General features: G+C 56.7%; 1 protein-coding gene across 4 annotated transcripts in view; it reads right to left on the bottom strand.

Moving 5' to 3' along the window:
- Window positions 1-4,045: 4,045 nt before the first annotated feature.
- ZZEF1 (zinc finger ZZ-type and EF-hand domain containing 1) overlaps window positions 4,046-21,436 on the bottom strand; it is a 60,365-nt gene continuing 42,974 nt past the window's right edge. For 2 of the 4 annotated variants that reach the window (XM_056808376.1, XM_056808377.1), the window contains exons 38-55: window positions 17,530-17,713; window positions 16,192-16,316; window positions 15,345-15,622; window positions 14,894-15,068; window positions 14,642-14,774; window positions 14,211-14,407; window positions 13,989-14,108; window positions 13,712-13,876; window positions 13,267-13,367; window positions 12,895-13,030; window positions 12,456-12,818; window positions 12,231-12,374; window positions 11,935-12,103; window positions 11,352-11,450; window positions 8,941-9,106; window positions 7,105-7,258; window positions 6,858-6,929; window positions 4,046-5,798 (exon numbers count right to left, since the gene is read on the bottom strand). In XM_056808376.1, coding sequence (XP_056664354.1) covers window positions 5,724-5,798; window positions 6,858-6,929; window positions 7,105-7,258; window positions 8,941-9,106; window positions 11,352-11,450; window positions 11,935-12,103; window positions 12,231-12,374; window positions 12,456-12,818; window positions 12,895-13,030; window positions 13,267-13,367; window positions 13,712-13,876; window positions 13,989-14,108; window positions 14,211-14,407; window positions 14,642-14,774; window positions 14,894-15,068; window positions 15,345-15,622; window positions 16,192-16,316; window positions 17,530-17,713 — 2,856 coding nt within the window. In that variant the 3' untranslated portion in view covers window positions 4,046-5,723. The remainder of the gene's footprint in view (window positions 5,799-6,857; window positions 6,930-7,104; window positions 7,259-8,940; window positions 9,107-11,351; window positions 11,451-11,934; window positions 12,104-12,230; window positions 12,375-12,455; window positions 12,819-12,894; window positions 13,031-13,266; window positions 13,368-13,711; window positions 13,877-13,988; window positions 14,109-14,210; window positions 14,408-14,641; window positions 14,775-14,893; window positions 15,069-15,344; window positions 15,623-16,191; window positions 16,317-17,529; window positions 17,714-21,436) is intronic. The other 2 variants (XM_056808378.1, XM_056808379.1) reach the window with 2 other exon arrangements.

Here is a 21,436-nt window from a genome sequence, read left to right as displayed (position 1 = left end):
TGGTTGTTGAGGATCTGCATTGCCACTAATGGAGAAGTCCATTACATTGGATCGTGCTACAATGTATCAGTCTCTGTGTACAGTGTTCCCCTGGTTCTGCTCCTTTCACTCTGCATCAGTTCTTGGAGGTTCTTCCAGTTCATGTTATGTTTGGTTTTGCCCCCCCGTGCAAGGACCTGGATGCTGTCCATGGACTGGTGAGGTTGGAGGAGACTCTGTAGGTCTGTGGCCCTCCAGCTCCCAAACTCTGCTTCAGAAAGTCCAGACCTCTATGAAGACAGTCATCCCGTGTTGGTGACTTTCCCATATTGGTACCCACCTTGAGCACAGATCCCTGTGCTACTGGCTCACTAGATGCTGGCCACATGGATACAGAAGCCATCAAAACTAGTCTTTAATTCGGCCAGCAGGCTGGTTCTAAACCAACTCTTCAGATTACATGATGATTCAACCCTCAACTCACCATCTTTTCTTTTTAATTTTAATTAATTTATTTTTTTAGTCAACTTAGAACATTATTCCTTGGTTATAAGTCGCCATCTTTTCTGCTGGAACAACAGGAGACACTACCCAATGCTTTGTTAAAATCAAGGCAGTGTCTACACTTGCTCCCTCATCTACTGTTGTGTGACCCTATGGAAAAGGAAATAAGGTTTGGCAAGTTTGGCCAGCCACCTCTTGGTGATTCCAGCTTCCTTTCCCAGGGGTGTGCCAGCCGTCTCTTTAATAACTCGTTGTTCTAGACTTTTCCCAGGAACTGAGGTCAAGCTCACTGGCCTCCTGTTTGCTGATTCCTTTCCATCCCCTTTTGGAAAACTGGGCCAACTTTTGTCCTTTCCTTCCTTGTTTTCATGTGCTGTGGAGAGCAGTGGCTTTTCTGACTAAAGCCAATCCTCCCAATTCTCAGTCATGGATGGGATTAGTCAGTCAGCTTGGTAGTAGCTCTGGTGAGAGGGAGTGAGATCTTGGGGTCACAAGTGTGCCTGCCCAGATGGAGCCTTTGGACAGAAGGCCATGCTATGTCACCACGTCAAGCTCAGTAGGGAATTGGCACAGATGCCAGGGGCCCTCCTTGCTTCCCCTTTTAGAATTACCGGTCCAAAGGGAAGCTCGCTGGATTCAGAAAACCATGGTCTCTCTGAAGGTCGAGGAAACTGGGAATCAGGATGACAGGTGCCAGACAGCAGCCCCACATCACTGGTAGGCCAGCTGGGTTTCCTTTGCTGTTTCCTTGGCTTCTGTTTGCACAGCTGTCTTGGGGACTGGGTAGGACATTCCCTCAAGCAAGTGAGAACAAAGATGATAGGGATCCATTCCTTTGTTTATAGAGAGCTGGACCCCAAGCCTTCCCTCCCTAGAGTCCCTAGCCTTTGTCTCCTGACTACTCAGGAAGCTCTCTGTGTTTCAAAGCTCTGCCCTCCTGAGGGCAGGCCTTCCTGGCCCAGAGCCTAGGACTCATTGAGACAGGAGACAAGCTGCAGGAGACCAGAGGAACCCTGGGCTTTGCTTTGTTTCTCTGGGGGACATGCCCAAGGTCAAGTCCTTCTAGAGATTACAGAGAGATGCAAGCTGGCCACTGTGGCAGGAGCCCAACCACCCAGCCTACCCTGGGCAGAATATCAAGGATGTCAGAAAAAAACAAGAAAAAAGCAATCAACTCTTACCTTCAAAACATACCCAGTGTGGCATCCACCCCAGTTTGCTTTCTCACTCTCAGTTCTGTAGATGTAATTCCCTCTCTGACTAAACCTCCCTCCCCTGAGATGTTAAGTTGAAGGGAGAAAGAGATGTGGAAGCCACCTAAGGGATGGGAGATGAGGAAGAAGGGAGAAGGGGCAGCTCGTAGCAAACAACTTGAATTTTTTCTGTAAAATATGAGGTAGCCATTCCCCAATTGATAAATAGTCAGGGGACATGAATAGGCATTAGATAAAGAAATCAAAACTATCAATAAGCACATGAAAAAGTGTTCTAAATCTCTTATAATCAGAAAGATGCAAATGAAAACAACTCTGAGGTATCACTTCACACCTAGCAGATTGACTAACATGACAGCAATGGAAAGTAATGAATGCGGGAGGGGATGTTGCAAAGTTGGAATATTAATGCATTGCTGGTGGAGCAGTGAATTGATCCAAACATTCTGGAGGGCAATTTGGAGCTCTGCCCAAAGGGTGCTAAAAGACTGTCTGCCCTTTGATCCAGCCATAGCACTGCTGGGTTTGTACCCCAAAGAGATAATAAGGAAAAAGACTTGTACAAGAATATTCATAGCTGCACTCTTTGTGGTGGCCAAAAATTGGAAAACGAGGGGCTGCCCTTCAATTGGGGAATGGCTGAACAAATTGTGGTATATGTTGGTGATGTGCTATTGTGCTCAAAGGAATGAAGAACTGGAGGGATTCCATGTGAACTGGGACGACCTCCAGGAAGTGATGCAAAGTGAAAGGAGCAGAACCAGGAGGACATTGTACACAGACTGATACATTGTAGCACAATCAAATGTAACTGACTTTGCTACTAGTAACAATGCAATGACCCAGGACAATCCCAAGGGACTTGTGAGAAAGAATGTATCTACATCCAGAGGAAGAACTGCGAGCAGAAATGCAGAAGAAAAACAACTGCTTGATCACATGGTTCATGGGGACATGATTGGGGATGCAGACTAAATCATCACCCCAGTGCAAATATCAATAATATGGAAATAGGTCTTGATCAATGACACATATAAAACCCAGTGGAATTGCTCATTGGCTACAGGAAGGGAGAGGGAGGAAAAGAACATGAATCATAGAACCATGGAAGAATATTCTAAATGTTTTTTTTTCCTAAATGAGGTTTAAAATTCTTAGTTGAGAGAGTAGGGGAAGAGGGAGCCGTGGGAAGTTGGAGAAGGGCCTTGGAGGCCAGTGGGATGGTGAGCTAATTTGTTAATGGCTGTTCAATTGTTTGAGTCTCTATCACCCCATTTGGGGTTTTCTTTACTAAGATACTGGGGTAACTTGCCATTTTCTTCTTCAGCTCATTTTACAGATGAGGAAACTGAGGCAAACAGGATTAAGCAAATTGCCTAGAGTCACACAGCTACTAAGTGTCTGAGGCCAGGCTCCAGGTCCAGGACTCTGTCTGCATCACTTGGAGACCCTGGTGAACTACATAGGAAGGGATAAAAGGGCCCAGGTGAGATTGACAACATAAACATGCAGTGGACCCAAAGGAGTGTTGGGCTGGATTTGGGTTCAAGATGATGGAGGGAAATGTGGAGCCAGTGTTCTGTGGCCAGCTTTCCTCTGCCCTCCACCCATGTCACACAGTAGGCTGAGCCCTGTGAAGAAGGGACCTCGGAAGGGCTTGGAGGAGGTTCAAAGGCGATTGGAGGAGGGGGTGGCCCCCCAGCTCTGCAGGGCACAAGCCTTGTTTGGCCCCATAGAGTGGATTTAGCCTCAAGAATGGCATGTCGTGATGGCAAGATACAAGCAGCTTTCTCCTCTTGAGAGCAGGGACCTCGGGGAAGGCAGGCTAGGCTAGTGGTCAGGGAGGGAGTGGCCAGAGGCCCCTCCCACCTCTGGGGGGCAGGAGCCATGGCAGAGGGTCTGAGACTGGTGTGTGGAGGGCTCCGAACCCACAGGGACCCGAAGCCAGGGGGCAGGGGAGGCGGATGGAGGTCCTTGGAGGAACAGCAGAGTCATTGGGTGTTTTCTCCTGGACTCACCCCCACCCCCACCCCCACCCCTGACCAGGGATCCAAGCTAAGCTTCTCTGTTGCTATGTGCCTCCTCGGCATATTCCGGAAGCATGTCAAGCCTGTGGTGAAAACGGACCTTATCTCCTTGCGACTTCCCTATTTCTGCACATCATCGGAGTTCAGATCCCGGGCCTCCTCTCCCCGGCCAGGCCAGGCCAGCTTCCACAGGAGGCCTCTGTCCTCCCTTGGGCTGCGAGGGGGGCCATTCTCGTCCCTGGTCAGCAGTGGGGCGGCGGCCTGGAGGGCGGTTAGGCGAGGCCCCACGGGAGGGGCCCAGAAAACAAGTGCAAACACACACGTGGTTCTTTTTTTATATAGAATTTGTACAATATATTTCTCTGCGTCGTAGATGACCCCCCGCCAGCTTGTTTTCAGGCTGAGCTCGGCTGGTATCCTCGACGAAGTGCTCTTTCCAACCAGATACAAATCCCAAAGAGGAAACCCGTAAGAGAAGAAATGGAAAACGGAGTTGAATGAAAGGAAGTCCCGTCTCAGCAGCAGCGCTGGGAGTTTTGCCATCGTAATTGATTGAGAACAAAGAATTGCTTTAATCTTCATCAGGCACGGAGTTCTAGCAAACCTTTCGCAAAGCCCGGCCCCTACGTCCCCCACCGGCCTCACTGGCTCTGGGAGAATTCCCGGGCATCAGCTATAAGGCAGTGTGAATCCCATGTTACTCTCTCCTGTCCGAGTGGGCAGAGTAGAACCCGCCCCAGGGCCAATGGAAAGGGAAGGCCGTCAGCTGACTTGGCCCTTGGGGGAAGAAAAAGCTTCTAGAAGGGGCCGCCTGGCCATGAGTTCAGGATTTACTACAATTGATCTTCCTGATAGAAAGAAAACACAAAGGCCTCTGCCAGGGTCCTGAAGCCGCCCCGAGCCCAGGTGGGGACTCAAGATGGCGCCTGGGTTCAGGAAGTCCAAGCTCCAAGTCTGGGGCCAGGGGAAGGTCTTCAGGGAGGGCTGGGAGGATAAAGGCGCGATCCCGTCCAAAGTGGACCCCTCGGAACACTCTGGAGCCGGGGACTCTGGGCTCCTGGTGGGGAATGAAGCGGGATCCCAGGGAGCGAGCGGCCTTTCCTTCCCGGGCTTGCTTGGCCAAGCTAGTCTGTCCTGCTCGAGTTTCTGCACCAACATTCTTGGCTTCCATCAGGGACGTCTTGGACTATGAGGAACAGGAGACACCGAAGCCCTGTCGATCCGTTCCTCGGACCTGGGCCTGGATGTTCCTATCAATGCTGTGGCCTACGCCATGCTGGGGCCTCACAGCACTCTGACCAGCTGCGAGAGCCACAGCAGCCGAGTTCCACATTCCCCAGTCGGACGGCCCCGACAGTGCTGGGCAGTGAGAACTCGTGGGCCCCTCCGGCCCAAAGGGTGAGCCTCGTGCCACACCACGGAGCTCGGGACTGCTCGGGACCTTGGGAAGTCTGAAATGGCTGGGAACGGAGGGGAAAAGAATCATGGGAAATGCTTTCAGCTTTCACAGGGGACTGGCTCAGGCCCTGCACCCTCCCCAGAAGTTGGTGTGTCCTGAGGGGCAAATGCACACAGAGAGCCCCAAGGGGAATCTGCGCTGCTTAGTCTGTGAATCTCATGAGGGAGGATGGGGGGACACCGCGGGGAACGAGGGGAGGTTTGGCCACGTCAGGCAGCAAGGCTCAGGCCCGCTGGGGTCTGGCTGGCTTGGTTCACAGAAGGTCCCTCGTCTGCCTGTGGCCTAAAGAAATAAAAGTGAACCGCAAGAAGCATGGCTTGGACGGAGCCCGAGGGCTGCCCCCCAGCAGCCCTGTCCAGGCCATCCTTTCCTCGCCTTCCCAAGCGACCTTCCACGGTGACGTCTCGCCAGCCCTCCCGCGGTTCGTTGGGACTAAGGCCCCCGTACACGCCCACGGTGTGGCCAGGCTGAGGACTCGCCCCCCAGAGCGTGCCAGGGGGTCCCCACTCTGGGCATTCTGCCCAGGGGCCCGCGGCCACGTTAACCCGTCCAGACGCTGGTCGATTTGTTCGGGTAGTTGATGGCGAGACTGATGGCAGCGATGTTTCTCAGGGCCTGTGGGAGAAGGGCAGCGATCAGAAACCGGGAAAGGGAAGGGCTGCCCTCCTGGGGAGCCCCCACAGGGGCTCGGGGAAGGCGGAGACGAGAGCCCAGGGCAGCCCGAGGGACCCCTTTCTGGGCTTCCTGGCGAGCTCGGCTCACGGCACCTCCTGACCCTGCACCTCGCACACGCTTAGATGGAGCGAGGCCGTCGCCCCGGGAAACCATCCGCACGCAGCAGGTGCCCCCAGTAAACGCCTGCTCCGCGGCCTGCCGATCCCGTGGAAACGCCCCCAGCTTCCCAGCACAGCTTTCGCCCCGGACGCAGGAGGGAGACCAGGGCACAGTCCAGCTCTCGTGATACAAGTCCACGTGCTCGGCGCGGGGAACGCTTGAAAAGCGCCTTCTTTACGGGCTCTCTCTTCCCTGGGAAACCGACGGCCGGGCTCTCGTCCCCATTTTCCAGATCAGGACACTGAGGCTCACAGACAGAAGTCGTGCCCAGGTCAGAGGCGGCATTCAGGCTCGGGCCACACACACGCTTCGCTGCTACCCGTGACCGCGGGGGCCTGACCGAGTCCGTGGGAGCCCGAGGGCTTGTCTTCCTTGGCAAGGATGCTGGAAGGGGCCATCGCCCTGTCCCATTTTACAGATGAGGAAACCAAGGCGAAGAGGGCGACAAGGCATGCCCAGACTGGGTGCTCGATCCCCAACTGCGTGTGGAGTCCCTTCCGTGGTAGCAGAAGGGCCTCCCCACTCTGGGGCCGCAGCCAGGCCGCCCCCTCCAGGGCTCTCAGGCCACTCCGAACAAGACTAGCCAACGGCCCAGCCTCTTCCGTCCCTACACGGGCAAAGCAGCCTGCGCGGTGCCCTGGGATCTCCTCTGGTCCCTGAGCAGAAACTGCAACCTCTAGCGGATGCTCGGGGGCTTCTCTGCCCTCCGGTTTCGTGGGGGAGCTTCTGGCCTTTGCTCTGCTCTTTGGCCCCGGGGGGGCGTTCCAAGAGCCGGGCTGCTGGGGGCTCCCACACGGCGCCTCTCCCTCCCAGTCCTGCCGCCCCGCGCCCCGACTTTACCTGGGCCGTGCAGCAGAGAAGGTAGTCGTCTGTCGTTAAGGCAAGTAGGTAGTCTTGGAGGGAGCCCAGCTCCTGGGGCAGAAAGGAGGAGGAGGGTCAGGCTGGGGGCACGGGAGGAGGCCGGGCCTCTGGACGGCCTCCCCGGTCGACAGAGGCCCTTCCGGGGGCCCACGTGCGGCCAGGAGCTCCTCAGCCCGGCCCGGCTATCCCTGGGGACGAGGCCGAAGGGCTCCGTCCGACCCCTCACCTGGACTCTGTTCTCGGTCACAAAGAAGAGCTCGGTGAGGGCTCGGTGTAGGGGCAGGAGGACACTGGACTGGCCCACATCTTGGCACAGACCCTTCTCCATCTGGGCAAAGAGCTTCCACAGGGGCTTGAGCAGGGTCAGGTCACAGAGATCGCTGGAAGAGAGAAGGCCAAAGGAGAGCCGCAGCCCGGCCCGGGCCACGCCGAGCGCCCCCTTCCGAGGCTCAGAGGGCCCCGAGCAGTCTCCCCCACCCGTCGTCACCTCACGGGGCACACCCAGCCCCGCCTGCCCTGGGGTTCTTGGGAGATGGCAGGGGCTCCGAAGGACGGGCCCTCCCGGCTGAGGCCCGCGGAAGGGGCTGCACGACCGCCCTCCTGCTTCTGTCCATGCCTGGCCCAAGACCCCCCCGGGGCTCTCCGGCGTCGGGCACGGGCCGGAGATGGAGCCTCCCTCCGCACGGGCGTGGTGGCTGGCACGGCCAGGGTAGGCCGAGTTATGCTAGTCAGGGTGGCACCGATGGGAGCTCTGGCGCTCTCGGCCTCCCCCGGCCTGCGACAGAGGCTGTGCGCTTCCTTGGAGGGCCTCCGCCCACCGCGGAATGGGCGGCCCCTCGCCGGCGAGCCCAAGCGAGAGGAAACGCCCTGAAAAGCGCTTGGCCGCCCTCCAGCCCCCCCCCCCCCCCCGGTCTGTTTCAGGCACGAGGTGTCCCCTCGCAGACCGGCGGCAGCGCCTCCATTTTGGGCCGAGGCCCCTTCTCAGCACCTCAATTCCTGGCCGTGGGTCAGCACCACTGAGAGAACCGCCGCGGGCACATCTTCTCCCAAAGAACCACAGGCTTTGGGCTTGGAAGGACCCCCCGGCCACGCTGCATCCCTTACCGGGGAAGCCCCCGGGGAAAGACAGACAGTTCTACCCGGCAGCAAGCTCCAGCTCGTCCTCCCTGTGACAGAGGGCGCCTAGTGCCCCCCCACCCCCCCATTTCGGGCCCAGCTGGGGCCCGACAGAGACAATTCTCAAGACGCTGGTGGCAGTCGTTCAGCCGTGTCTGACTCTGTGACCCTCTTTGGGGTTTTCTTGACAAGAGATCCTGGAGCGGTTTGTCCTTTCCTTTTCCAGCCCATTGTATAGATGAGGAGATGGAGGCAAATAGGGTGAAGTGACTTGCCCAGGGTCACACAACTGGAAGTGTCTGAGGCTAGGTGCAAATCTGGGTCTCCTTGTCTTCATGCCTGGGGCTCTGCCCACCGCGCCACCCAGCTGCCCCAATTTGAGCAGACCCCCAGAAGCAGGGTTCCCACGTGGTGGGAGGGCCTACGCCCAGGGGGGAGTAGATGGGACTCCTCTCCTCCCCAGTGGAAGCCCCATGAAGGAGCTCAAACACGTACGTCCGGCTGCCTTCGGAGCTTCGTGTCCAAAGCACCCCAAGATGCCAGAAGAGCCCCCAGCAGCCCCACCTGACAAGGCTCCCGGGCTTGCACGCCCCAGAAGCCCCAGCCAGGCCTGGGGTGCCTGCACTGAGGACACTCTCCCGGTCTGCCCTTTTCTCATGGATGCGGGGCATGTATTCCTTCTGCAGAAGGTGGGAGGCAAGAAAATTCTCAAGAAGCCTATCAGGCAAACAGGCCCTGAACTGTGGGATGGGGAGTTGCCCTTGTGAAGGGACTTCCTTGTTCCAGGGCCTTCCACTGACGGGGTTCTTATTCTGGCTAGCTGGCCCTGGGGCGCTCACTGTTTCTGGAGCAGCCTGCCAACAGCGTGGATAGGAAGTGGCCCAGAAAGCATCTTGCAGAGGAGGAACTCGTGGGGTTTGGGGAAAGGCTTGGGGGGGACACCTACCTGGGGGTGCTGCACTGCACTATCTTTAGAAGCAAGTGGATGGCCTTGAGGCGCTGGTGACCCGTCTGGCGGCAAGCCACACCCACCTGCCACTCCCAGATTCTGGCCAGGGGCAGGTGGGGAACAACTCTTTCCTCTGACAGCATCTTCTTCAAAATCTCAAACCCTGCCAAGAACAAAACAAGCGAAACATCCCTTCATCAAAGCAGACGAGGCCTGACCACATTCTGCAAGGAAACCTGTCCAGCGGGAAGAAGAGCAGGACCCTCCCGTGTGTGGATAACGTCCTATGATGGATTCCGAAGCACGAGAAATACCTCGGCACCCCGGATGAAAACGAACGACCCTCTCCTCAAGGCTTCCCTCTGACGGGCCAGGCGTGAAAGCCAGCAGCAAGGGGGGCCCACTGGCCCGGCCTCGGCAGAGGAGAGGCGACAGGCAAAGAACTATCTACAAATACAGGGTAGCCTGGAAAGGATGCACAGAGGGAGGCCCTGCAGAAGACGGGGTTTTACTTGGGCACTGAAGGAATGTAGGCAGAATGGAGGGAAGGACAGTCCAAGCACGGGGACAGTCAGAGAGAATGTAAGGGAGGAGAGGGAGGAGGAGGCCCTGCCATGGAGAGCTCTGAAGGTTAAAGAAATGACTTTGTATTCAATCCTGGAAATGATTCCGAGACACGGAGAGGCTGACGTGATTAGGCCTGACCTCTAGTGGCTGAACTAGGGAGGGATTGCAGTGAGGAGACTTGGGGCAGCCAGATCCCCCCAGCTACTGTCATAGTGCAGTGCAGGTGTGAGGTGCCCAGGGTCTGCAGCAGGGTGGGGGCAGTGTTAGAGAAGAGAAGGGGCAAGCTGCAGAGTTGATACAAAGGTGACATCAAATGTATCCAGATTGGGTAGGTCTGAAATCAACCAGACATGCTGCATGGGTGAATGAATTTGACAAGATACAAGCTAAGGTGAAATCGACGAGAAAGGATGATGATGATGATGTTAGGGTGAAACTGACCAGAGACGCTTCTAAGAGAGAAACTGACTGGATATGCTCCTGGAGCTAAATGGACAGGCCTGGGCCAAAGCTTGAATCTAGGGCGATGAGAGGAATCCAGGATAACTCCCAGGTTGTGAACCCAAGGGCCTGGGAGAACAGTAACAGGAAGAGGAAGCGGGTGGGGGTTAGGGAGAAAGAGAACGAAGTCTTGGACATCCCGAGCTTAAGCTGTCTGCTGGCGATGGGAGGCCTGAGAATCATCCACTCCGAGATGGTGACTCAATGTCTGGGAGCTGAAGAGAGTCCCGAATGAAGCAGGATGGAAGAAGAGCGCAGGGCCCAGGACAGCCCTGAGCAACACCTACAACTAGAGGGCATAACCGGGAGGGGGATCCAGCAAAGGACAGAGAGGAGGAGCAGTCACGGAGGGAGGAGAGAGCACGGACAGTGCAGTGTCCCCAAAACGCCTGCTGACGTCATCCCCAGGTGCCGCCCACATTCCCACCTGCACGTCCCATCCCTTCCCACTCCGCTGGCCTGCTCCTCCTCATCTGCCCATTTCCTCTCCCTTCCCGGGGTTCACGACCTCAGCTGTGCCCTCTTCATGGGCTTCCTGGACAATTCCATTTCCCATGCTGTCTTCCCAGCATTCTCGGTCTCTGAGTGGGGAATAGCCCCACAAGCTGTAGGATGCTGAAGGATTGGGACACTGTGGTCCACTCAAAAGGCCTCCCACTAATGACAGGCGCACACTGGGCCCCTGAGGCATTTCACGTCAATGCCTGTGCCCGACCGCACCAACGGGGGCTTGTGGCTGGGGCTCCCCTTCCTTAGAAGGACGGCCAAGTCACCAGAAGGAATGAGTGGACAAAGGTCTTTTAAGCCATCCGGAGAGCTGGTAAGCAAATAAGCATGCAAAGAAGGGGGCCCCCTTTGGGACCAGGCCTGCGGTTTCTCCAGTAGAGGGAGCCCTGCTAAAGGGTCATCCTTGGCAGAGAGGGGGCGGGGGTCTCGCCCCAGGCCGCACTGCTAGAGGCAGGAGAGGGTGAACGAACCCAGGCGTTCCCGACTTGGGAGCCAGCTCTCCGCTGCTCTCAGAGACCGATTTTTTTTTTGAATCCTCACCTTCCGTCTTGGAGTCAGTACTGTGTATTGGCTCCAAGGCAGAAGAGCGGTCAGGGCTAGGCCATGGGGGTCAAGTGACTGGCCCAGGGTCACCCAGCTGGGAAGTGTCTGAGGCCACATTGGAACCCAGGGCCTCCCGCCTCTAGGCCCGGCTCTCCATCCACTGAGCCAGCCAGCTGCTGCCAGAGACTGATTTTTAACTGGAAGCCGTCTGGCCCTTTGAGTGTCAACTTCGGAAAAGGCCCCAGAAGGGAAGAGGAGGCTGCCCGCCCGAGCCGGCTCTGCTCCCCTACCTGTCTGAAACCTCCCCAGGTGTCCCGCCGTCACGGTGAACTTGTAGCCCCACTCGGTGTTGCTCATGTCCGAGGTGAACCTGTAGTACAGCGTGTCTCCTGTGGGGGGAGGGCCGGAGCACGATCAGGGAGCCGGCAGAACGCTCAAAGCTTCTGCGCAGGCTGCACGGGCGCCCCAACTGGGGCCACTCGGCAAGCTTCTCCTCGTGTGGGCGGCCTGCGGTCAAGTTTACCGAGGCCCACCCGCACGCATGGCCTCTCCTGGACCGCCTGGTGTCACCCAGAGAAGGTGGCAAACGGGGTGTCAGGGAGGCAGAGGACTGGGTTCAAATCCTGCCTCTAGCTCTTCCTACCTCGCTCTGTGCCGAGTCGGCCACAGATTCCTCCTTCGTAGGATCTCTATGTTGTGGGATACGTGCACCGCAGACACACGCACGCACTCCCCCCATACTCTGTCTATAGAGCAGGGGGCCAAGCACAGGGCGCTCGGGGTCTGGCCGAGCCCCCTTTGTTCCTGTCTGTCCCTGGGCCCCTCGCTCCCCCCGAGGGCGCTGCCTCAGACCCCAGCCCGGCGCGCCGTTACCCGGAAGCTCGAAGTCTGTCCATTTCTGTTTGGAGCCGCTGAAGCTGTGCCGGTCCTGCTGGAAGTCGCTGCTGCTGGCCACGGCGAGCTCGTCACAGCCCTCCTCCGTGCTGCACTGAGGGTCAAACTTCACGGACAGGTAGATGGCGCCGGGGATGTGCACCTTGTCCTGGGGGGAATGGGGAGGCCTGAGGGGGACGGCCGGACCCCCCCCCCCCGGGCTGTCTCTGGTCCCGCCCGTTAGACCACGCTCTCCTGGCCAGGCCCCCCCGGCCCGGGTGCCGGACGGGCTGTACCTCGAAGGTGGTGTTGTTGCTGTAGGGGTGCTTGGACTCGCACACCTGCACGGCCGTGCCCGGCTCCTCCATGAACTGGCAGGCGGTGAGCGCCACGGGGCCCAGCATGTCGTGGCTGCAGCCGAGGAGCGCCTTCTCCAGGATCTGCGGAAGCACGCGCGGGAGGTCGGGCTCGGCCCCCGCCTCGGCCCCCACCCGGCCCCCGGCCCGGGAGTCGCCCCGCACCTTCTCCCACAGCTGCCTCTCCTCCAGCTGCATGAGCGTGTCCAGGATGTAGGCCATCTGGGCCGGGCTGGCGAGCTCCAGGACGTCGACGGTGATGGGCACGGGCTCCGGCCACTGGGCCAGGAGGGAGGCCAGCACGTGGCGGGCGTAGAGGACGGCCGTGGCCTCGTTGACGCGATGCAGGTAGGCGCGTGTGGCGGCGCCCTTGGCCCGGGCGCCCAGCTCCTTGTGCAGCAGCCCGGCGCTCTTGGCCCTCCGCTGCTTGGCGTAGCTCAGCCGCAGGTCGCTCTCGGTGCCGGCGATCAGCTTCTGAGTCACGGGGTCGGACTCTTCGGCCGCCTGGTCGCAGGCCGCGGGCCTCGACTGCCAACACAAAGGCCGCCGTCAGGCCCCGGGCCCGCCCCTCCCGCAGCCCGCAGCCCGCGCGCACGTGGCCTACCCAGCACGGCAGGACGATCATGTCGGTGTCGACGGCGCGGGCGCTCAGCTCCTCCAGCCGGGGGCGCTTCCGGGGCTGCCACTTCTGGGCGAGGGCACGGATCCTGTCGTCGGTGGCGATCACGTCTCCGTCAAACCTGCCGAGGGGGAGGCGGCATCTCTGGGCCATGGCACGGGTGCCGGGACCCGAGTTCAGATCCCAACCCAGGCACGGCCTGGCAGGCTGGGCCCCGAAGGAAGGTGTCGCCGCCTGCCACCTCAGTTCTTCATCTGTAAAAGCAGGGTCCTGGCTGCAAAGGACCCCACAAATGCTGATGGTCTCAGGCTCTGGGCCCCCCGCCCCCCCCCCTTCCACAGTCCTTGTCCCCCTGACCTCCTCTGAACCTCCAAGAAAAAGGAATCTGTCCTCTTCATCTGGAGCTCGTACATGGCCCGGAGGATGGGCAAGGGGGCGTTCAGGGCATCGTGGGTCATCTGCAGAAGGAAGGTGAGGAAAAAGGGGGTCAGAGATGGGGGGAGGGGGAGAAGACAGAGAGGGGAACCCCCCAAACCGCAAACTTGCTATTCCTGTCCACCCTGGTCTCACCCCTGGTCATGGGCAGCCTTGTCAAGGGGAGGCAGGGGGGGCCCGTTGGTGGCTCTGCTGGCCCCAAAGTGGGTGCTTGGCCAGGACGGCTTCTTCCGGTCCTCGGGCCCCAGCCCCTGGAGCCATGGCACCCCTGTGCTCCCTGCTGGTCCCCTGCAGAGCTCACATTCTGGGGGGGAGGGGGGGGAAGAGCAGGCACCTGGGCCACGCCAGAGGACAGGAAGGGACGTACCAGGAAACAGACCTTGGTGGCCTCATCCAGGCCCTCGAGCGGGTCGGGTTTGCTCTGGCCCACGTCCCCCGGAGGGCTGCCCGGCTGCGGAGGCCCAGCTCCAGCTTCCTGCTCAGTCCCACCGCTCATCTCCCTCTTGGACGAGTACAGTAGGACGGACAGGATCTGCCACGAGAGGAGCCCGCCCGGCCCTGAGACAAAGGTCTGGCAGACGGTTCGGCCGGCTGTGGTCTTGGCAGACTGGCCCCTCAGGGGCCTCCCCCCCACCCCCCCTCACCTCCAGGTCGCGCAGAAGCCACGTCTTGCTGAAGCCGGTGCCTCGGCTACACTTCTTCACCAGCAGCTTCAGCAACCCTGATTCCAGGAAGGCCGCCTGGATTTCTTCAAAACTGTGTGCCTGTCACATGAGGGCGGCAGGTCACGGGTGCCAGGCCTCCCCGAGAGCCCTCAGGCGGCCCCAGGCGTCCCGGCACCCACACCCTCCCTCAGCCCCGCTCACCATCAGGGTCCTGTACAAGCCCTTGAGGGCCAAGGCCAGCACCCACGTGGCCTCCACGGCCTCCGGGTAGCCTTGGTCCAGGCCGTCCTGCAGCAGGCGGCTGCTGATGAAGGTGAAGTAGGGCAGCTGTGCGTGGAGTGGCGCGCGCTCGGCCGCACTGCCCGGGCCACTGGGCCGCACCAGCTGGCAGTCTTTGACTGAAACGGGAGGAGCGGGGGTCAGCCACCAGCCCTGTCCTGGGGAGGCCCGCCCACGGGAGCTCTGTGCCTGGCGTGCCCCCCATCACGTCCTCCGCTTCCCGCAGGCGCAGACGTGGCCCAGCTGCCGTTCTACAGGGGAGCCTCAGTATCCTCATCTGTGAGATGGGCGCATCTCCGGGCAGAGGGAGAAGGGAAGGGGCTTAGGGGACCCCCCGTCTCCCCGGCCAGAACCTGTTTTCCGCTTGCGAGTCTTGACGTCCACAACCACCACACGGCTCTTCTCCGTGAAGTGCTTCAGGACGATGACATCGTGGGGTTCGTTGGCGTTGTCTAGGTACACGGAGCGGGCCCCCATACACAGCACCTGAGAGGCGGGGGGGCCGTGTGACCCGGCAGACCCGCGGCCTCCTCCATCCCAGGCTCCCCGCAAGCCCGCCTCCCATCCCCCAACACGGCCCTCCCTCCGTCCCCAGAGGACCTCACCTCGGGAAATCCCACCAGCACAAGCAGCGTGAAGATGTTGGTGTGCTTCAGCTGGAAGGGCAGCTGCTTCATGCAGTGATCCGTGAAAGCCGCCACCACGCTGTGCCACTGTGGACAGGCGTGCAGGGCACGCAGGATGTCTGCCATGGAGCACGCCCAGTCCAGGCCCACGCGGCTACCGGACCAAGGAGAGGAGGTGGTGAGGCCCCCGGCCCCCCCCCAGAGCCCGGGCCCGACCCAGCGGGGATTGGGGGGGGTGATCCTTGGGGGATTTCCTGCCCCCCGGGGAGCCCCAGATCCCTCCGGATGGAGAAGAGGCAGGGGGTGCCACCTCCACAGACCATGCCACTAAAGGAGACCCCCCGGCCCCCCAGTGGGCAAGTCTCTGCAGTCTGAGCACCCAGAGATGGGCCTCTGGGCCAGACGGTCTCCCGGCCCAAACGCAGGCTACCTGTCCAGGCACACGGCCCCCAGGCTGAAGAGTAGGTGAACCGTCTTCCAGCCTTCAGGTGAGGCAGAGCCGTCTCCTGCCGACAACAGGGTGTGCTTGGCCGACAGGGCCTCGCTCACCGCGGCGTCCACCTTTGCCGGCTGCAGCCGCACGACGAGCTGGCCCAGCAGGCCGAGGGTCAGGTGGTAGGTCTCATTCAGGTGGCCAGCGTTGGAGATCACCACTTGGAACATCAGGGGCAGAATGTGGTCCAGGTTTGCCCAGGAGATGGTGGAGCCCTGCAGAACAGAGGGTGGCCCCCATCACGCCTGGCAAAGCGGGGTGCGGGGTCACGGGAGAAGGAGGGGGCGAGGGGGAGCCCCGTCTCCTCGGCCAGAGCCCGTCTTCCGTTTACGGGTCTCGAGGCTAAGGGTCAGCTAAAGGGATGGGCTGCTCCCGCTGGGCACCGCTGCTGAAAAGGCATCTGGGCTGTCCCAGAGCTCTGGCGCTCTGAGACCAGCCAGAGGAGGCCAGACGCTGCAGGCCGTGGGAGCCCCCCTCGCCCCGGCCCGGAAGGAAGACCCTCACTCCATGGTTAGCTCCGCAGCTCTCTGCCAGGCCAGGCTACGAGCGGCTCCCCGTCTTCACTTCCTCTGCCCCGAGCCCTTCTCCACCCACTGGGGGCATCCGGAGCTCCTCTTCCTCCTCCCGAGAGCCGAGCTAACCAGCCACACCGGGGGACACCAAATGCCCGCTATCCCAGGAGCCCCGAGCTTCACCCCCATTCCCAGGAGGAGCACGGAAGCAGACCCCACGTGGCTCCCATGGGGTGCTCTCCGGCCCACCCCGCCCCCGCCCCATTGCTCACGGATTGTAAAGGGGGCAGCATGGCGGCCAGCAGTCCCAAGATTCTCTTCTGGGAACACTCCGCAAACACCTGCTCAGGGCTCAGGGCCGTGACGTTCTCCTCCACGGTCTCCAAAGAGGAAGCACCTGCATTGAAAAGCACCCAGGTCACTCCCCCGACACTGGCAGACGCCAGTGCCGTGACGGGGGGCCTAATGCCCGAGGGAGCTGCGCCAAAGAAGAGCCGACCGGCCCTATGAGGGCGACGGCCTCTGGCCACAGCGACCAACGGAACCCAGGCGAATGCCGAGCCCTTCCTCCGATGGGGCCGAGCATCAAGCCTGCGTGAACGGAGGCAGAATCCAGCTCGCAGAGCCTGGGAACAAGAGCAGAGGCCAGACAAGCACCTCCGAGGTCAGGCAGCGACCAGGCCACGAGTGGACACGACACCTGAGGAGGTTTGTTCTGGCCAAGAACGACAGCAAAGAGAGGAAAGAGGGCAGATGGGCAAAACCAAGATGGGCTGAGCCGGGACGACCAGAGTGTCTGCTGTCTGGCCGAAGCCCAAAGAGCCCACGAGCCGCGGGAAGGCCAAGGGATGACAAGAAAAGGGCTGACCACGGATGAGCCCAGCCTGCACGGCTGGCTGGCTGGTCCCCTGGGATGTCAGAAGGCAAGAGCTCCCCCAAGGGCGGAAGGTTTGGGCCGGGATTCTGGAGTTCTGATCAGGTTCGACCGTCAGTGGCAACCCCCAGGAGGGGAAGGGGGCTTGGAGCACGTGGTGGGGCCTCAGGGGTGGGGCCCTCGGCCCAGGCGGGGGGGAGGCCTGGCCCAGGCACCACTGGTTCAAGCAGCACAGAGGACAGGCGCCTGACCGGACAGAGAAATGGAGGAAAGGCTGGAGCTTTCAGCCGAAGCTGATGGCGGGACAATGCCAGCATCCCTCTCCTATCCGACAGCCAGCTTGGGCACCCCCTTCTGGCTGATGTCCTACACCACAAGCAGCCATCTGAGAACAAGACATCCCCTTCCCATGCGCTTGGGGAGCTCAAGTCAACGTGCTCCAGATGGCCTCTTCTCTGGAACCAAGAGTCCCGGGAGCTGCCTTTCTTGGCCAGCTTTCAACTACTTGGCAGCTATTTCCAGCTTCGCCCGAGACCCCGTCAAAGCCAAAATCAACTTGGGGGGAGCAGAACTCTCAGCTCCGGTGCAGCCAGGCCAGCCCCTGGCCCCAGACAGGCCTCTCCATGGGCAGTGGGGGGAGAAAGGAGGCTGGAGAGGAGGGCTGGGCGTGACGGGGGCCACCGGCTCAGAAAGGAGACCCAGCCGCCCCCACCCCCACTAACTGGCCACAGCTCACGGGAGAAGAGTACAGGACCTCCACCTGGAGGGGCCAAAGGCACCCTGTCAGCTGCGAGGGCATCCAAGTCATCAGAGCTTCTCTCTGACCCTGGTGACACGTGGCACGACAGCTTCTTCACTGAAGACAGACTGGCCTGTGTGTCACCCAGCAACAGGGCTTCGTCATTCGCATCTCCTTGGCCCTGAAATGCAGAAGAAACCACCTCTGAGCAGTGGGCGAAAGGCAAGGAGGGGACCATTTCCCAACAGCAAAGCCCCAATGCCTGGAACGTCTGACAGAGATAGGCTCTGTACCACGCTTCAGGAGACTAGGCACAGCCATCCCCAAATGGCTTTTCCCACGAGGGGTGCTAAAGATGCTCCTCCTTCCAACAGCAAAGGGCCCCCAAAATCCTCAAGAAAGGCACTGCCATGGGCAGCCTGGGCATCAGGAAGCCCCACAGCAAGTCCTACCCCAAACACCTTCTGGCTGGGGCACTCCCAGGGCTCAGGTATCTTAAGTTACAAATGGATTGTGGATCTGAATCAGAGCTGTATAAATGGAGATTTTGAACCCTAGCCTTCATTCCCCAGAAGTCCTTGGTTTTCCCCAGAATTCCCTATTATCTCTCCTGAGTCTCCACATTGGCACGATCACAATTGGCATTTAACTCTCTTCCTTTGCAAATGATGCAGCAAGTATGGTGGTAAGCTAAGTGCAGGGATTTTAAATGAGCTAATCAGCCGTGGGCACGTGGTTTTTAGTTGGTATCCTCTTTATTCCCTGACTTCTAATGATCCTTAATAAATCTCAGTTTTTTTTAAGACAGCCTAGATAATTTTTTTAAGCCATGTTTCTCCTGCCAAGGCTTTTCGCCCAACCCACCCACCCTTGCAAAGCTGCTTCTCCTGATTCAGCTCACTCCTGCTGCCCGCTCTTGCCTCCAGCCATCCATTCCTGACCTTCTTGACCCAGATCACTCACCCAGTCCTGGCCCCAGCCCCAGTCCCAGCAACTCTACTCATGATCTCTGGCCTCGAGCCAGATCACTCATCCAACCCTAGGCCCAGCCCCAGGACCCAGGACCCAGGCTCATGGCAGCTGCCACTGTGTCTTCAGAATCACAAACCAACTGGTAAAAACGGGGGTGTTCTTTCCTTAGGCTACAACTAACCTCCATATGGCTGGGGACCTGGGGGGGAGGGCGGGGGGGGGGGGGGAATGAGGAGAAGGAAGAGACTTTTCCAAACAGGAAGTTGATTGAAAGCGTGGCCTATTCTATGAGAGAGAAGTGCATTGCCTATTTCAAAGGATATTTTTTGAGTGCACTGATCCTTTTATTTATCTTACATGAGATTCAGGGGAGAAATTCATCTCGTGCAACTCTTTGCCATTTGGGCCTGCCCAATTTGAGATTCCTCAAACCCATGTTCTCCCTCGCTATGTGAAATTCCACAAAAGGAATCTCAACGGAAAAAAAACACACACACACACATACAACAAAAATGAACTTTAGAGACTGGAGGTTATATTTTTAAGGCTTTTTAGACTCCAATGTTTTATAAAAATCTCTGTATCTTATTGCATTTTGCTGATTGTTTTGTTTAAGATTTAATTTTGTTGGTTTTAAGTTCATATATTAATGTATTCAATACTATTCTGTTACACTGAATCATTTTAATGTACTGGATTTTAACTACTTTTATATCCTGTTGCTTTCCCCCTATAACTATACTGAACAAATATTATTGAATAAGCCCATATAAAAAAGCAGTCCTCCCCCACCATTTTGGCTTTGTAACTTGTCACATAGAGAATGGATGGACTTCATCAAAACTGGTTACAACTGTATAACAACCTTTGGAAAATTTAATGAGCTAAATGTCTCAAATTGATTTTAAGGGGTCTTTAGACATGATTTTTAGGTTTTTTTTCAACAACTGATCATTTTGCCTGCCTCTAACAGGAGGTAAGGTCCATTTTAGTAGCTGAAGTGAAATACAATTATAATCCCCACCTCCCACATTTATAAAAATGTGAATGGATGGGGCATCACAGTCTCATACCAAAGAAGCTAGGAAGTTAATCCCCGGGCATGGTACCCCTGGATGGCTCCCAAAAGGGAACATCTTTCATTTATAACTCTTCAGCTTACTTTACCCTTTCACCAGAATGATCTCTAGATTTCTTGATGATGTTCTAGACCCAAATAAGTTTTACTTTCTTTAAAAATATGTTTGCCAAGGTTGAAACATTGCTACACCAGAAAAACTTGTTACAAGTATCCATTAGCTTCTAAGGTTTTTTCTTTAAATGTCATACAGAAGATTCATGTAAAATATGATAGTGGGTTTGTTTGCTATTGACATTAAATGGGCTATTATAACTTTGAGGATTTTGATACTTTTTGAAATGTGCATTACATGTTGTACTACTGTTCTTTATAAAAAACTGTTACTGTGTGAAAATCATTTGCTTGTACTCACAGTGATGGATCATGGCCAGGTATGAAGAGGAAATAGATCTCATTGGTGAGAAACCTTGTGTTCTACATTTCCTTAGCTGACACAGTGTATCAATGATTATAAGCTATGCTTTTTTATTTTTAAAACTCTTTTATTATATTTTTCTTGCATGTGCAAAATACTATTTCAGTTTTTATTTTTTCTCTCCTTTTATATTTGAAACACGTCACCAGTATTAAGAAGATTTTAACTTTTTTGATTTTGCAGGAATATAAGTTTAAAATATATTTGCCATAATGCCAATGTATACCCAAGAAGCTTTAGACTATAAAAAATGATGCCACTAATTGTTTTACAAAATTTATGGGATTTTGCTTAATGATTCTGTCTGGTTCCAGGACAAGACAATACAAAAAGAACCATTGCACAGTGCCAAAGAAGCACAAAGCTAAACTGCATAGTGCCAATTGAATACAAGGTCAAAGAGACCCACCAATCTGAATGGGATTGATGAAAATTTTGAGCCAAGACAAGAGGACTTGAACTCGTTTGGGGTTTGAGGTTGCGGCTATTTAACATGTGTTAAAGGCAGGTCTTCCTTGCCCCACATTCTACCAAGTGTGTCAAATTTGGCTACTACCTAGCTCCTAAAAATCTAGTCCCTGTTCTGTCTTTCATAATGTGGCAACTTTCTGTAGTCCTGGCTACTGATTGGGTAAATACTTAATTGCTTAAATTATTTTAATTGGGCCCTGATTCAAGGACCTGTTATAGATTTATTTTTCCTTTACTTGGAATTTTTACACATAAGACTTTGATAGTCTATATTTCATCCAGAAATTATCTTTTTTTATTTGGATTTTTTTTGTTTTTGATTTCTCTCGCCAATTTATTCATATACCTCATAACTCAGCCATGCATCCCTAAGTGATCCCTGTATTTTTCAATCACCCTATTCAGGGGGAAATGTATAATTATTATTCCTTTAAATTGCAAAATTTAAATTCCTTTAGAGAGTAACTTAGGATAAGAACACGCCACCTCTCCGAATCCAGAAAGTGAATTGTTTGGAGAAGGCGCCATGAAGATGCCTGCCCAGACCACACGCTGCACCAGAAGATCCAGAGTGAACTTTGGGATGTGGTGATCTGAACTGTGCGGGGTTGAATGCATTTGTTTTGTATGTATACTCTTATGCCGACGGGGGCTGCCCCCTAACTGGTTTTTTGCTAATGCGCCTAGCCATCATTGGTTTTTTTCTCTTTTCCTCATCCTCAAATTATTGTAATTTCAAAGTTGGTATGTTTACAAGACCCATCGGAGAGAACAGTCTTCCTCGGCTCTCAAGGGGAATGTATAAATGGAGATTTTGAACCCTAGACTTCATTCCCCAGAAGTCCTGGTTTTTTCCCAGAATTCCCTATAATATCTCCGGAGTCTCTACATTGGTGAGATCACAA

This window comes from Monodelphis domestica, chromosome 8, assembly GCF_027887165.1.
Source record: "Monodelphis domestica isolate mMonDom1 chromosome 8, mMonDom1.pri, whole genome shotgun sequence".
NCBI classification, from domain to species: domain Eukaryota; kingdom Metazoa; phylum Chordata; class Mammalia; order Didelphimorphia; family Didelphidae; genus Monodelphis; species Monodelphis domestica.
The sequence above is the reverse complement of the archived record's forward strand: the minus strand, read 5'-3'. Positions and strand labels throughout refer to the sequence as shown.